General features: G+C 38.9%; 1 protein-coding gene across 1 annotated transcript in view; it reads right to left on the bottom strand.

The window, feature by feature from the left end:
• KDR (kinase insert domain receptor (a type III receptor tyrosine kinase)) overlaps positions 1 to 16,314 on the bottom strand; it is a 63,132-nt gene that overhangs the window by 44,199 nt on the left and 2,619 nt on the right. Inside the window, exons 2-9 of the mRNA XM_006868054.1 lie at positions 11,044 to 11,137; positions 7,755 to 7,951; positions 3,945 to 4,075; positions 3,185 to 3,353; positions 2,506 to 2,642; positions 1,335 to 1,509; positions 536 to 650; positions 278 to 441 (exon numbers count right to left, since the gene is read on the bottom strand). Coding sequence (XP_006868116.1) covers positions 278 to 441; positions 536 to 650; positions 1,335 to 1,509; positions 2,506 to 2,642; positions 3,185 to 3,353; positions 3,945 to 4,075; positions 7,755 to 7,951; positions 11,044 to 11,137 — 1,182 coding nt within the window. The remainder of the gene's footprint in view (positions 1 to 277; positions 442 to 535; positions 651 to 1,334; positions 1,510 to 2,505; positions 2,643 to 3,184; positions 3,354 to 3,944; positions 4,076 to 7,754; positions 7,952 to 11,043; positions 11,138 to 16,314) is intronic.

The raw sequence follows: 16,314 nt of genomic DNA, 5'->3' as shown, positions 1-16,314 counted from the left end.
AAGATTTACAGTCTCGGAAACCCTGTGCAGGGTCGCTGTGAGTTGGAACTGACTCCACGGCACATAACAACAACAACAACCATGTATGTGACCTCTCAAGCAAACACACCCATGCCACACTGTCCTGCACCTCATGTCAACCCCACTGCTCTGGGCCAATCATGATGTGGAAGATGCTTCAGGTAAGTGTGGAACGATGGCTTAGCTATTTAGGGAGACAATGAGCATGCTCTTTAGAATCTATTCTGGGGAGAGAAGGAAAACTGAATGGACTCACCATTCACAACCAGAGATACCACGTGGCTCTGTTTCTCCTTGGAAAGGGGATTGGTAAGAATGACAGTATAATTTCCAGTATCTTTTTCACTCACTTCCATAATTGTTAAGACATGCCCCACTTTGATTGTGTGATTTGAGTCAAGTAGTCTTCCATTTTTATACCTGTGGGAGGGAGAAAAAAAACCCCAGAAATTTGTACAATATAAACATTTGCCTTCTTGTGAAACAGTGCTCTCCATTTATTTCTACTAGTTACCATTTGATTTCAGGTGGTGGGTAACCAAGACACTTTACAGGGATTCTGACACGATCTCCCACTGTGACTTCCACCAAAGATTCCATGCCACTAAGAAAAGCAGCGAAAGGTTTTTCTGTTTAAAAAAAATAATAAATTATTCTTATTCTCACAAGTATGGATTTATTGTAAAATTTTATTGTATATTTTTCACATAACAAAGTATTCCTAAAAAAAAACAAACATAAACTAGAGTATGTATTTGTCTGTCAAAACTTCTCAATGTGTTCTCATACTATAAAATCCAAAATCCTTACCATAGTCTCTAAGTAGGGCGCTACCTAAATATCTTCTGAATTGAGGCATGTATAAATAAAAGAGAATAAATGAAAAATGAACTGATTTTCTCACAGCCCCACAGTGAGTAACTGAATCTACATTCATCCCAGTAGGTCTCTTGGCTTTTCAATACAAAGATTTTTAAAGTTACAAGCACTTGACTTGACAAAATAACAACAGCAATGAATATCTAATGAGCATGTATTATATGATCTCATTTCACTTTTAGAGTTGGGATTGAACCCAAGTCCCTCTGGCTCCAAAGTGATGCTCTTGATCTCTAGATCAAGTGGCCTTCCTAGCAAAAGCTCAAAAGGATCTGCCCAATGAACTTAATGAGAATCACTAACTGAGCTAAATTTATCCAAGTTGTTTCACTTTTCAAGGCACTGCACAATTCCAAAGGAGCTAAACTGCTGACCTTGAGATTAGCAGCCCGACTCATAACCACTACTATGCTACCAAAGCTCCTTTAGCTTACCGTGGACCTTGACAAATGTGCTGTTTTTCTTGCTCATCATCCCACTCGATGCAGCACAGCTATACAACCCTTGGTCACTCCGGGTTACACTATCTATAGTTAAGGTGCTTAAGAATGTCTTGTCACTCTCAGTATGAGACTTTAAATCCCGGGTTATATGGTTCTTACGCTGATGCTGAAAAAAAGAAAAAAGTTTAATTTACTTCCAAAGCTGAGCAAAGTAGCTTCCTAAGTATCAACAAAATTAAGTCTTGGGACTTGGTGAACATTAATTAATGTAACAATTGGTACTCCTGATCTTCTAATATCATATAGATAATGTTCTTTGGTGTCAGGAGAAATAAATAGAAGCAAATGAATCAGGAGTTTAGAAAAATCTCACATAGTGAGCACAAGACAACTAGGACCACTCTTCAAGAGTTGCGACTCATCTTACCCCTTGAAGAGGTAAAATTGATCAAAGTTTACCAGTACATACTCAGAGAACACTAATATTCATGGCCTCATTGTAGCAGAGTGGCCCAGAATACTTGGCCTTGCATCTCTTTATCCACAGTGTTGTATACTCTGCCTTACCTTTAAGTTTTAAGGCCCTTATATAGGTCACTCAGAAGAAAGATGAGGCTTTCTACTCCTGTGGAGACTTAAAAGCTCAGAAAGCTTATAAAAGAGTTAGAACCAACTCGAAGGAACTTAACAACAACATAGGCCATTATGAGTCAGAATCGACTCAATATACACAACAGATTTCATCTGAGGGCAGTGGCGGTTCCATGGTAGAATTCTCACTTTCCATTTGGGAGTCTCAGGTTTGATTCCTAGCTACTGCAGCACATATGTAGACAGCCACTGTCTGCCTACAGGTAGCAGCTATGTATGTTGCTATGATGTTGAACAGGTTTCAGTGAAGTTTTCAGATGGACTAGGAAAAAATACCTGGTAATCTACTTCTGAAAATCAGTCCATGAAAACCCAATGGCCAAATCCTACACCAGTCATGAGGCTGGCACAGGAATGGGCAGAGTGGTTTTGTTCTGTCGTGCCTGGGGTTAACATGGATAGCAGCTAACAACAACAACATAGTTTATCTGGCCAGAGTAATCCCTATCTCTCTTCTTTGGGGATTACGATCAAAGCATGTGGAGGTCTGGCTTTGAATTGTTAGTGTTACCTTCAAAGGATATTCCCAGTTGAAATCAATCCCCACGTTTAGTTCAGTCCTTGCTGTACAATTTAGCACAAGCTTCTCTCCAACAGACAACTCAATTCTATGTGGGGGACTGAGAACCACATCATAAATCCTGTATCCTGGAGCAAGTAAATTAGAAAAACAGAAAGTGAAAAGAAAAATCAAATCTATAATTTAGCACACATTTTCAAAATGTTATGCTCCTTGAAAATATGTAAAATCATTTTTCCCTAAGTGTCAAAGATACTGTGGCCCAGTAGATGGAAAGGTAGTAAAGTTTGAGGGGTCAGTACCTTAGGTCAATAGGGCCATCTTTAGTAATTAGTTGAACTTTTCAAAAAATAGATATAACTTTTTAAATTGATGCCAAGCAGTACACTAACCTTTTTATCTTTTCTTTTCTTTTTTTTTTTCCCAGAAAATGTACAACTGTAACAACATTCTTTTTAATTCTTGATCTTGGCAATAAAAGAGAGAAACTCAACTGCCCATGGGTTTATTTGGTAGAGAAGAGTAGATGTAATATATTATCCAATATGATGTTAAGTTATTCTTCTCAGTATCTCTTGTTCTTTACCATATACCTTATCCTCCAGATCTTAAACTGTGAAGCCAGTTTATTGTCTGATATTCATGATACAGAAAGGAACCGTTCTCTTACCTACAACCGCAACTATGTACATAATAGACTGGTAGCTTTCATCATTCATTTTTGCCTCACAGAAGACCATGCCAGCATAGCTGATCATGTAGCTGGGAATAGTAAAGCCTATCTTGCTGTCCCAGGAAATTCGGTTGCCATCAGGAAAAAATCTCTTTTCTGGATACCTCTGGGTAGTAAAAAAAAAAAAAAACAAGTATTTGGTTATGTGCTTTCAAAGGTGAATCCCATGTAGCTGATCACCAAAGAATCTGTCTTACATTTAAGAATAGCAAGAGCTTTTCCTTTGATTCATTGCCATTTTGACCCTTCCTAAGGAGTCCTGGTGTGGCACTGTGGGATAAAGAACTGGACTGCAAAGTTGGTTTGAACCACAAGGTCAATAGTTCAAACTCACCAGCAGCTCCTAAGAAACCCTATACAGGGTTCTATGACTCAAAACCAACTCGACGGAACTTAACAACAGCAACAAGGAATCTTTAAAACTCCCTGTTGATATATTATAAACAGGCTACCCACGTTAACTATTAGCTCAACATTAAGAAAACTTATGAGATGACTGAAGGATCCTTGGTGGTACAGTGGTTAAAGCATTAAGTTGCTAAGGGAAAGGTCATCAGTTTGAACCAACCAGTTTCTCCAGGGGAAACTAGCTGCGGAAACTCTATGGGGCAGTTATACCCTGTCCTATAGGGTCACGATGGGTCAGAATCGACTCAGCTGCAGTGATGAAGAGATGACTGAAAAAAGTCTAACTTACTGCGCAAAGTGACACGTTGAGGTTTGAAATGGACCCAAGACATGGAACCACCACAGTTTTGTTCTTGTTGTCAGTGATGTACACAACTTCATGCTGGTCACTAACAGAAGCAATAAATGGCGATCTATAATCTAGAAGACAATTTGATATCATTAGTTAGTTTGTGGCACTTAATACAAAAGTTGGTCTTCTTTCAGGTTTATATGTTCTAACCAGAAGATGAATAATTAAGAATGACACCTCTTACTAAGTAAAGGCATTCTCATAAATTAGTCTGCTGATAGACATCTGGATCCAAGAGTATGCTACAAAGTATGCTAGAGAAAAGGTAGGTAGATAGATAGACAGGTAGATGGATGGATGGATAGATGGATGGATAAATGATGGGTAGACCTAAGTAGACAGATAGACAGACACAGATAGATACATAGATAGATAGAGAGATACCTGTGTGTGAATGTGTGTACATTAAAAAAAAATTCAAAGAAAATCTCCTAGAATGATATTGACTCTTTTCATAAGAATCACAAAGTAGAGTGTGCTTTAACATCTTAATTTTTTTTTCCAAATGAAGAAGCTTTAAAATAAATTTATTTTAAAATTTGATGTTAAATCTAGACTGCGTCTATTAACTTTTACTGATTATACAAAAAAAGTTCTCTCTCTCATTAAGAAAGTAATGTAAATGCTATGAAAATAGTTAATGAATCCTGAAGAATCTTTTAAATAAATAGAAAATAAATTCAATTTTTGAACTCAATTATCCATGAGAATTCTATCTGGACATTTTAAGATTATGATGACTCTAAATTTCTTTATTAAATAATGCTTTAATAGACCTGACATTTAGCTTAAAATTCAGCAGTCATTAATTCTTTCAGTGACAAAAAATCGGAAAATCCACCAAGCAAAAGACTGAGAAGAAAAGGAAAGGGATTTTCTTGTTCAAACATGTTCCTACAATGATAGTAATCTTCTGGGAAAGTTCTCTGCTTCCCAGAGATAGAGATGATGGGTCTGGAGTCATGCTGGAGATGGCAGAAAGATAACAAGTCATATTAAGAGGCCAATTCACCAGATGGAGCATTTTTAGAGTGCTTCATGATAGTCCGTCAAAGTGAAGAAAGGGTTAATTAAACCCAAGGGGACAAAGGTAGTAAGTTAATTCCCTGCAACAGCAGAAGTTTGATTTCCTTCCCAGCTGGAAAGCACAGAAAGGCAGCCAATCTAGCCCACCACATGCTACAGCCATTATCTTACTGGGCCAGGCTACCACTTCCTGGCTCCAGCCATTGCTGCATGGAATGAGGTCAGAAGGCAAAGGAAATAAGGTGGGAACCAAAAGGGACACTAAAGAGCGACTCACAGGGAATATTTCAATGTTGTCTTTCCTATTGTTAAACTTCAAGACCAAAATCTTGGACAGCTCAACTTCTAGAATATTATGGCTTAGACAGGAAGAGGAATTTGATGGCATATCCAAAGACTGGTAATGTATAGAGAAACAGTGCTAGGGCCCGATGCTACTTACTATTACCTACCTTTAGTCCACATGTTACAAAACTATACCACAGCTTGCTTACATAACTAGCCTTTGTAAGCGAAATTAACCCTTTGACTAAGACCAAAGGTCTTCAGTAAATCAGTTTTATTTCAGTATCCCAAAATACGGAAATAAACAAAAGAAATCTAAACAACCACCCATCCTCTAAAAATAAAATATTTACTGTAACTCAGAAAATAATGTTTCACATGTCTCCAGGTTTCCTGACTTGGAGAGACGGCAGTAACGAAATATTATGGGAGAGGCTCATCGTGTAGTATTTCCAGACAGTCGGAGAGCAGGAAATCCTTGAAATCTTCTGAGAAAGCCTGATCTCCCAAGACTGCCAGATCAAAAGGAGCCAGAAGTTCTCCAAGATCTGAGCCTTGTCTCTTTCAAATTCTGCAGAAGGGAGGAGGAGGGCACAGAATTCTATCTTGGACTTAAACATGATGGGCAAAAATCATTCTTAAACATGACACAATCCAGAAATGAGTATAGTGCTTCAACGTAGCCTACATTTTTCAAATGCACCGACCATACTGCAATATTGAAACACAAGTGGGGATACACAACTGTGTTTCCCAACGTTGGTGAAATTCCTGTTCGGTAAAAAAGATGTTTCTGGGAGAAACGGCATCTCCATCTGCCTCATAGCCTCTGGGATGTGCAGAGGTATAAAAATATATAAATAAAAGTTCTAAAAGCTCATCTCCATTAAAAAGAAACATATTCAGTATATCTAAGCAAAATAGTATGCAATCCCTTCCAACCCTTCTATATCTCCAAAGTTATAATATAAGTATGTCATTAGTTCATTTCACAGGGAAGTTAAGCTAATATAAGAGTTTTGAAACACAAAAGAAGGTGGAACTCTATTTACAAATGCTAAATATGTGTAACATTGTATTCGTACTACATGGATATCAAATCTGTCACCAGGCATCAATCCCAAATTGCAAACCTTTAAAGGATTTAGTCAATCATGCAAGATCTCAGATCACATATGCAAGGCAAACTCCATAGGCCCTTTGAAGCAGTGTCTTCATTTGCACACAATGTCCTGGTATAGCACTGTAGGATAAGCTTTGGACTGCTAACTGCAAGGTCGGTGGTTCAAACTCACCAGCTACTCCTTGGAAACCCCATACAGCAGGGATAGGGAACCATTTTCTCTGCCAAAATTGATAACATCATTCATGATCCATACAAAATTACCAACTTAAAAAATTAGCCTGCTATATTTGGTCAAACATTTAATGAACTCACCCCTCATGTGATGGCTGAAATTGAAGTTGCCTTGGCAGGACCAGATCAAATGATTTTGTGGGCCTTATATATCCCACAAAGGAGCTCTGGTAGCGTAGTGGTTACGAATCAGGCTATTAACCTCAAGGTCGGCAGTTTGAAACTACCAGCCATTCCATGGGAGAACGATGAGGCTTTTTGCTTCCGTAGAGATTTACAAACTCAGAAACCCTGTGCAGGGTCACTATGAGTCAGAACTGACTCCATGGTACTTAAGAACAACAACATACGTCCCACAGGTCGGACATTCCCCATCCATGCTAGAAAGGGTCACTATGAACTAGAACCAAGTCGACTGCACTTAACAACAAATGAGATTTTAAAAAATTAGATAGATAGATAGATAGATAGATAGATACATAGATAGATAGATAGATAGATAGATATTAGATAGATAGATGATAGATAGATAGATGATAGATAGATAGATAGATAGATAGATAGATAGATAGATAGATAGATAGATAGATAGATAGATAGGAAAAGAAAAATTCCAGTGAACAAAAGAACTCCAGAGCCCTTGCTTATTACCCTGTAAAATCTCCTAGGCTGGCAGAGACAACCTATCTACCTCATCTTTCATTTCCAAGTCTCCCTTTTCACATATTTCAGGGTTTTCAGGGGGGTTTTCTCCCCCTCAAACATCAGAAAGTTTTATCTGAGTCTCTATAGCCAATTTTGAACACAGATTCAGTTCTGGACCAAGATCGAACTATACTAATTGAGCACAAAAAGATGTAATCAGGGTACGTGCTCCAGAACAAACCAGTGCATCTTTCTCAGAGGAAGCTTTGGGGGGAAAAAAAACAACAAAACAAAACAAAAAAAAACTTTTTTATTTTCCAGTTGGCAAACAGCCTTTCAAGAGGACCTTTTGTTGTACTCTGTTCCTCTTTACATCCATTGTGTTTTATAACCGGTAAATCAACGTGGGAAATGAATTCTATTTAACCACTCACCTTGGACGTAGACATAAACAACTGCAGCCAAGTCAGTGTCTCGGTAGAAGCACTTGTAGGCTCCAGTGTCATTTCCGATCACGTTAGGAATTGTGAGCATCTTACAGAAGTCGTCATCACTGCACTCAGTCACCTCCACCCTTTCCTCAGACCCACTCTGATGGTTGGGCCACAGCCACTGCAAGTCCCTCTCTCCCCTAAAAAATAAATTCCAGGGCGGTATTAATGTGACCTGCTACTAAGAGCTGGTTTCTGAGGAAATAGAGGTAGAAGGTCTGGTTCTCAAATTGTTCAATAAGTTCTCCAGCAGACAGATACAAATCCTTCTCCCAAAGGTGACAAGTTAACTTGGCACATGACAAAAAAGCCAGAGGCTCAGATCCAGAAACCACTATGGACAGAGATGCCTGAATTTTCTGTTTATTCATTCAATCAACATACATTTATTATGTACTATGTGCCAGGCACTGCTAAGGACTTGAGGTATAGCAGTGTACAAATCATAACAAAAATCAATGCTTCTTTTGAAAACTTAGTCTAATTGAAAGAGACAAGCAGGAAAAAAGTAGAATGTATACAAGGTGATAATAAATACTATAGAGAAAAATACAGAGGAGATAAGTATATGAAGTTATACAAGGATGGGGCTTGATACAGCTGACTTTGTGATTACCCAGAGGAACAGTGTTCTAGATAGTGTTACGGGTGCTGGGTGCCAGCAAGCTGTTCTGATTCACTGTGACCCCATGTATAAAAAAAAGGAAAGATTGTGCTGTCCTGCATCATCCTCACAATATGTTTGAGCCCCCTGTTGCAGTCATGGTATCAATTCGTCTGCTTGAGGGTCTTGTTTTTCTCTAGCCCTTTACTCTACCAAGCATGGTATCCAGGGAGAGTGAATATAAAGGCCATGATGTACATGCATATCTAGAATATTAGGAAAATAGCAATGAAGCCAAGATAGTCGTATCAAAATGAGAAAAGGGGAGATTAAGAGGTGAGGTCAGGGAGGGAGGGGGTGTTGCTACAAGGGCCACTATGAGAAGCACATTAAGACGTAGATTACTGTTATTGAACCATTGCTCTACGAGGCTACAAGGGAAATAGTCAACACCAAGAGGAATGTAAAAAATGTAGACCTTTCCTTCAAAGAACTTGAAATTTACATAAAATTGCAACTACATTAGTAACATACACATATAGGAACCAGTTACCCTGCAACTGCATGCACAACTGTGCACCATAGGGTTTTTAATGATCAAATTTTTGGAAGTAGATTGCTAGGCCTTCTTTCGGAAGTGCCTCTGGGTTGACTTGAACTTCTAACCTTTCAGTTAGTAGCCAAGCACTTAACTATTTGCACCACCCAAGGGGCCCCAACATATTCCATGGCTTTTTCAGAACCAATAAAAACTTAAAGAAAGAGAATAGATCTCCGAGGATTTTAAATAATCTTTGTTTTCGAAGGTGGATTGGGGAAAGGCAGGAGCCCTGTGGTACAGAGGCCAAGCACACAGCTGCTAATGGAAAGGCCAGCAGGTTCAAGCTCACCGTCACTCTATGGGAGAAAGACGCAGCAGTCTGTTTCTGTAAAGATTTATAGTCTTGTACATCCTACAAGGCAGCTGTACTCTGTACTCTAAGGTTGTTATGAGTGACTTAATAGCAATGGTCTTAAGGGAAAAGTTACTGAGAAATGTGTTAGTCTTGAACTAGCAAAGCTACTGTGTTTCTTCCCAGGGGCTGGGTGTTGGGATCAGGAACTTGGTAAGGGACCTAGAGTATCCTTTACACTTTGCAATATGAAATAGAAGTCTGTATCTTTCTGTTGGAAACTTGATATTCGTCAGGTAGGAAGCAATTACAATGAACAGCCCAAGGTTCTTTCTGGATCCGGAGTATCTTTCTCAGAGGACAACATTTCCTCCACTTAACGTTGTCTATGTCCAAAACTCATGGATCCTGAGAAGCATCTAGGATTTCATGCATAATCACAGCAGTAAATCTCAAGGTCTTGCATCTTTCATCCCAGGGTAGGGAGTGGAACCCAAAATTTAATATGGTCACTTGTAGTCAAAGAGGTGTTTCCCCAATGAGCAAAAGTCCATAGAATAACTTCTTATTACCAAGTACAAAGAGAGACATTGGAAAATATCAAGTCTGAGCATGAAGTCCATTCATTCCCCACTCAGATCATGCATTCAATAACATTACTGACTGTATAGTAAATTGTCACCACCATAAGAATTTTATCATGAAAAGGACTAAAAAGATGCCCTAGAGTCATCATGATTGTCATAATCATGAGTATGGCCCATAACTTTTCAACTACATTCTTTAAGAGTATGTCCTCAAGTTCATTGATTGATTTGATCCCTACTCAGTGTCTGCTATACTGATGTTCTGAACATTGACGTCTGAGAGTGTGTGCATATTTAAGCCTTCCCATGTGTGTTTTGTGTGTGTGTATGAGAGTAAGAGGGCAGTATGAGAAAAATACTAGCAAAATCATGTGGAATGCCTAAAACACATTCCTAGCACGTTCACTATTACACCAGTTCTTAGAAATGTCACTATTTATAAACAATTGTTGCAACTATATTATAATATAGTTGCTATAATAGAAATTAAAGTTGTCAAAGATTTCATTTTGCTTGTTTCCTCAATCAGTGCTCCTGGAACTAGCAGTCAAGAAATCAGATGATGCATTGCATTAGGCTAATCTGCTGCAAAAGACCTCTTTAAAGATTTAAAGAGCAAAGACCTCACTAAGACGTGCCTGACCCAAGACATGGTATTTTCATTGCCACATATGCATGTGAAAGTTGGACAGTGAATAAGGAAGACCACAGAAGAACTGGTACATTTGAATTATGATGTTAGCAAACAATATTGAAGGTACCATGGACTGCTAGAAGAACAAACAAATCTGTCTTAGAACAAGTACAGCCAGAATGTTCCTCAGAAGCAAGGCTAGCAAGATTTCATCTCATACTTTGGACACGTTTTCAGGAGGGACCAGTCTTTGGAGAAGAACACCATGTTTGTTAAAGTGGAAGACCAGCACAAAAGAGGAAGACCCCCCAGTGAAATGGATCGACACAGTGGCAGATGTGATAGATTCAAACAGATGAACAATTGTGATGAGGGTACAGGCCAGGCAGGGATTCATTCTGTTGGAACCGACTTGACTGCCCCTAACAATAATAATAGTAGACATTGTTATTGTTTTCTTGATAAATAATGAGTTGCTGAGCATGGGAAATCTGAATCTAAAATGAACTCTTACCTGCAAGTAATTTGAAGAGTTGTATTAGCCGTAATTGTAAGTATGTCCTTTTGTATGCTGAGCCTGGGTGGATCAGAAGAAATACTAGGCAAACCTGGAAATGAAACAAATGAACAGAGTTGCCACTGACTTCGGCCCAATAGGAAACACCTTCCATAAACAATACACACTCTATACTTTCAGGAGGCCTCTTCAGCAATTCATTGTATAAAACTGTGAATTTACTTTTCACCATTCCCAGTAAAAGTTCACAATCTGTGTCATAACAGGAAGAATGGGCAGATGGTCATAAACCAGCACAACAGTTCTGCAATTCATGGAGCTAGGGTGGAGTTCCTGTTTCCCTGTGTTGCCAACTTCAAGGTCTTACAAAAGGATATGGACATTGAAACCAAATGAACCTTCATCGGATGATCTCATTCCCTTGGGAAAAGACCCACTGACATTCCTTATAAAACATAGGATGCGCACATCTGACTAAATCGCTGATGAATGAATACAACTTAGATTTCTATGTAGTTCTTCTGTGCACCCTCAAGAGGTGGGAGTGTTTATGACCTTAATTCTACGTATCTTCTGGGTTTCATTTCTCTGTACCAATTTTTCTAGAGCACTTTCTCTGGTAACTGAACTGCTGAATTGAAATAAAATCTGTATATTCCAGTTTCATACACATACATATTCATATACTTGTTTCCTGAGAGAACAGTACTAAAAAAAAAAGTTCAATGCTTATGAATTACAATTATGGAATGTGCAGCTTATAAATCAAAGGTCTTATTTTTGTTGTTAAGTGCCATGGAGTTGGTTCCGACCCATTGCGACCCTGAACAGGGTTTCCAAGGCTATAAATCTTTACGGGAGCAGAAAGCCTCATCTTTCTCCCATGGAACAGCTGGTAGTTTCAAACTGCTGACCTTGCGGTTCTCAGCCCGATTTGTAACCACTACACTATCAGAGCTCCTTAATTTAAGGTCTTAGCTCATCCTAGTATCCGCCTTGGGACACAAAAAACTGTCTTTTACCTAAAGATTTAAGAATTAGAAGAAGAAGAACGACAAAAAAAAAAAGCAAACCATGGGACAGATGCCCCATTATGAATCATTGCATAGCAACAAAACATAGTTCTCTGCCACTACATGAGAAGAATGATCAGGTGTTGAAAAAACATCCAAGAAAAAACACCTGGCCACGATGCTAGGGTCTTGACTGGTATTTAAAAACCAGGTGCTGTGTAGTCATCTCCAGCTCATGGCATCCCCATGTGTGTGTCAGAGTGTAACTGGACTCCATAGGGTTTTCAATGTGTGATTTTTCTGGAACTAGATCACGAGGCCTTTCGTCCATGGCAACTCTCGGTGAACTCAAGCTGCCAATTTTATGGTTAGCAGCTGATGGGTTAACTATTTACACATTGTTGTTGTTTAGTGCCATCGAGTCAGTTCCAATTCAGCAACCCTATATGGGGTTTCAACAACAACAACAATATGGGGTTTCCGAGGAGTGGTTGGTGGGTTTGAACTGCAGACCTTGTGACTTGAATACCTCAGCTTAAAAAGTGATTGATGCTGGAAAGTATCCAAACTTAATATGGTCCCTAACTCACATCAACTAAAAACAAATGACTCTCAGGACCTAATCTAGCACTGACCCTGCTGGGCAAATAGAGTCCAAGCAAATGTCAGCAAGTACAAGAGGGTGTGAGTAAAGAGTATAAGCAAATATCTAATGCAAACACCCAGTATATCGGATTGATCTGTGAACGCCAATGTGAATAACTACAGACAAAATGAACAACTGATCATGTTCATACACCCTCCAGATGTGCAAAACAGACGGCTGATGTTACTGTAGACTTACTGATCAACAACAGTAGAAGATCAGTGTCACCGGTACTGACTTGCTGTGTTTGAGGTAGCGGTTCTTAAAATTTAGGAGGATGTGTCAGAATATCCTGAAATCAAAGAATCTGCATTATAGCAAGTATTTCAAGCGACACTGATATAGTGGTCTAGGGACCACTTTAGGGTAGTTATTTGTCTGGTTTTTCATGTTCACTTAGCTAGCAGACCCTTTACTGAAACCCACTTCCATCAAGTTGATTCCTATTTATAACAACGCTACAGGACAGAGAAGAATTGCTCCATAGGGTTTCTGAGGCTTTAAATCTTTACACCAAAAACAGACTGCTTCATCTTTCGCCAGCAGAGAGTGCCTGAAGAGTTAGAACCACCAACTTTTCCATTATGATCTCTGGTGGCACAGTGGATTAGACTGCTAACTACAAGGTCCACCAACCACTGTGCAGGAGAAAGATGAGGCTTTCTGCTCCCATAAAGATTTACAGTCTCGGAAACCCTGTGCAGGGTCGCTGTGAGTTGGAACTGACTCCACAGCACATAACAACAACAACAACCATGTATGTGACCTCTCAAGCAAACACACCCATGCCACACTGTCCTGCACCTCATGTCAACCCCACTGCTCTGGGCCAATCATGATGTGGAAGATGCTTCAGGTAAGTGTGGAACGATGGCTTAGCTATTTAGGGAGACAATGAGCATGCTCTTTAGAATCTATTCTGGGGAGAGAAGGAAAACTGAATGGACTCACCATTCACAACCAGAGATACCACGTGGCTCTGTTTCTCCTTGGAAAGGGGATTGGTAAGAATGACAGTATAATTTCCAGTATCTTTTTCACTCACTTCCATAATTGTTAAGACATGCCCCACTTTGATTGTGTGATTTGAGTCAAGTAGTCTTCCATTTTTATACCTGTGGGAGGGAGAAAAAAAACCCCAGAAATTTGTACAATATAAACATTTGCCTTCTTGTGAAACAGTGCTCTCCATTTATTTCTACTAGTTACCATTTGATTTCAGGTGGTGGGTAACCAAGACACTTTACAGGGATTCTGACACGATCTCCCACTGTGACTTCCACCAAAGATTCCATGCCACTAAGAAAAGCAGCGAAAGGTTTTTCTGTTTAAAAAAAATAATAAATTATTCTTATTCTCACAAGTATGGATTTATTGTAAAATTTTATTGTATATTTTTCACATAACAAAGTATTCCTAAAAAAAAACAAACATAAACTAGAGTATGTATTTGTCTGTCAAAACTTCTCAATGTGTTCTCATACTATAAAATCCAAAATCCTTACCATAGTCTCTAAGTAGGGCGCTACCTAAATATCTTCTGAATTGAGGCATGTATAAATAAAAGAGAATAAATGAAAAATGAACTGATTTTCTCACAGCCCCACAGTGAGTAACTGAATCTACATTCATCCCAGTAGGTCTCTTGGCTTTTCAATACAAAGATTTTTAAAGTTACAAGCACTTGACTTGACAAAATAACAACAGCAATGAATATCTAATGAGCATGTATTATATGATCTCATTTCACTTTTAGAGTTGGGATTGAACCCAAGTCCCTCTGGCTCCAAAGTGATGCTCTTGATCTCTAGATCAAGTGGCCTTCCTAGCAAAAGCTCAAAAGGATCTGCCCAATGAACTTAATGAGAATCACTAACTGAGCTAAATTTATCCAAGTTGTTTCACTTTTCAAGGCACTGCACAATTCCAAAGGAGCTAAACTGCTGACCTTGAGATTAGCAGCCCGACTCATAACCACTACTATGCTACCAAAGCTCCTTTAGCTTACCGTGGACCTTGACAAATGTGCTGTTTTTCTTGCTCATCATCCCACTCGATGCAGCACAGCTATACAACCCTTGGTCACTCCGGGTTACACTATCTATAGTTAAGGTGCTTAAGAATGTCTTGTCACTCTCAGTATGAGACTTTAAATCCCGGGTTATATGGTTCTTACGCTGATGCTGAAAAAAAGAAAAAAGTTTAATTTACTTCCAAAGCTGAGCAAAGTAGCTTCCTAAGTATCAACAAAATTAAGTCTTGGGACTTGGTGAACATTAATTAATGTAACAATTGGTACTCCTGATCTTCTAATATCATATAGATAATGTTCTTTGGTGTCAGGAGAAATAAATAGAAGCAAATGAATCAGGAGTTTAGAAAAATCTCACATAGTGAGCACAAGACAACTAGGACCACTCTTCAAGAGTTGCGACTCATCTTACCCCTTGAAGAGGTAAAATTGATCAAAGTTTACCAGTACATACTCAGAGAACACTAATATTCATGGCCTCATTGTAGCAGAGTGGCCCAGAATACTTGGCCTTGCATCTCTTTATCCACAGTGTTGTATACTCTGCCTTACCTTTAAGTTTTAAGGCCCTTATATAGGTCACTCAGAAGAAAGATGAGGCTTTCTACTCCTGTGGAGACTTAAAAGCTCAGAAAGCTTATAAAAGAGTTAGAACCAACTCGAAGGAACTTAACAACAACATAGGCCATTATGAGTCAGAATCGACTCAATATACACAACAGATTTCATCTGAGGGCAGTGGCGGTTCCATGGTAGAATTCTCACTTTCCATTTGGGAGTCTCAGGTTTGATTCCTAGCTACTGCAGCACATATGCAGACAGCCATTGTCTGCCTACAGGTAGCAGCTATGTATGTTGCTATGATGTTGAACAGGTTTCAGTGAAGTTTTCAGATGGACTAGGAAAAAATACCTGGTAATCTACTTCTGAAAATCAGTCCATGAAAACCCAATGGCCAAATCCTACACCAGTCATGAGGCTGGCACAGGAATGGGCAGAGTGGTTTTGTTCTGTCGTGCCTGGGGTTAACATGGATAGCAGCTAACAACAACAACATAGTTTATCTGGCCAGAGTAATCCCTATCTCTCTTCTTTGGGGATTACGATCAAAGCATGTGGAGGTCTGGCTTTGAATTGTTAGTGTTACCTTCAAAGGATATTCCCAGTTGAAATCAATCCCCACGTTTAGTTCAGTCCTTGCTGTACAATTTAGCACAAGCTTCTCTCCAACAGACAACTCAATTCTATGTGGGGGACTGAGAACCACATCATAAATCCTGTATCCTGGAGCAAGTAAATTAGAAAAACAGAAAGTGAAAAGAAAAATCAAATCTATAATTTAGCACACATTTTCAAAATGTTATGCTCCTTGAAAATATGTAAAATCATTTTTCCCTAAGTGTCAAAGATACTGTGGCCCAGTAGATGGAAAGGTAGTAAAGTTTGAGGGGTCAGTACCTTAGGTCAATAGGGCCATCTTTAGTAATTAGTTGAACTTTTCAAAAAATAGATATAACTTTTTAAATTGATGCCAAGCAGTACACTAACCTTTTTATCTTTTCTTTTCTTTTTTTTTT

Source organism: Chrysochloris asiatica, unplaced genomic scaffold (assembly GCF_000296735.1).
Source record: "Chrysochloris asiatica unplaced genomic scaffold, ChrAsi1.0 scaffold00115, whole genome shotgun sequence".
Taxonomy (NCBI): domain Eukaryota; kingdom Metazoa; phylum Chordata; class Mammalia; order Afrosoricida; family Chrysochloridae; genus Chrysochloris; species Chrysochloris asiatica.
This window is presented reverse-complemented; position numbering and strand designations above follow the sequence as displayed.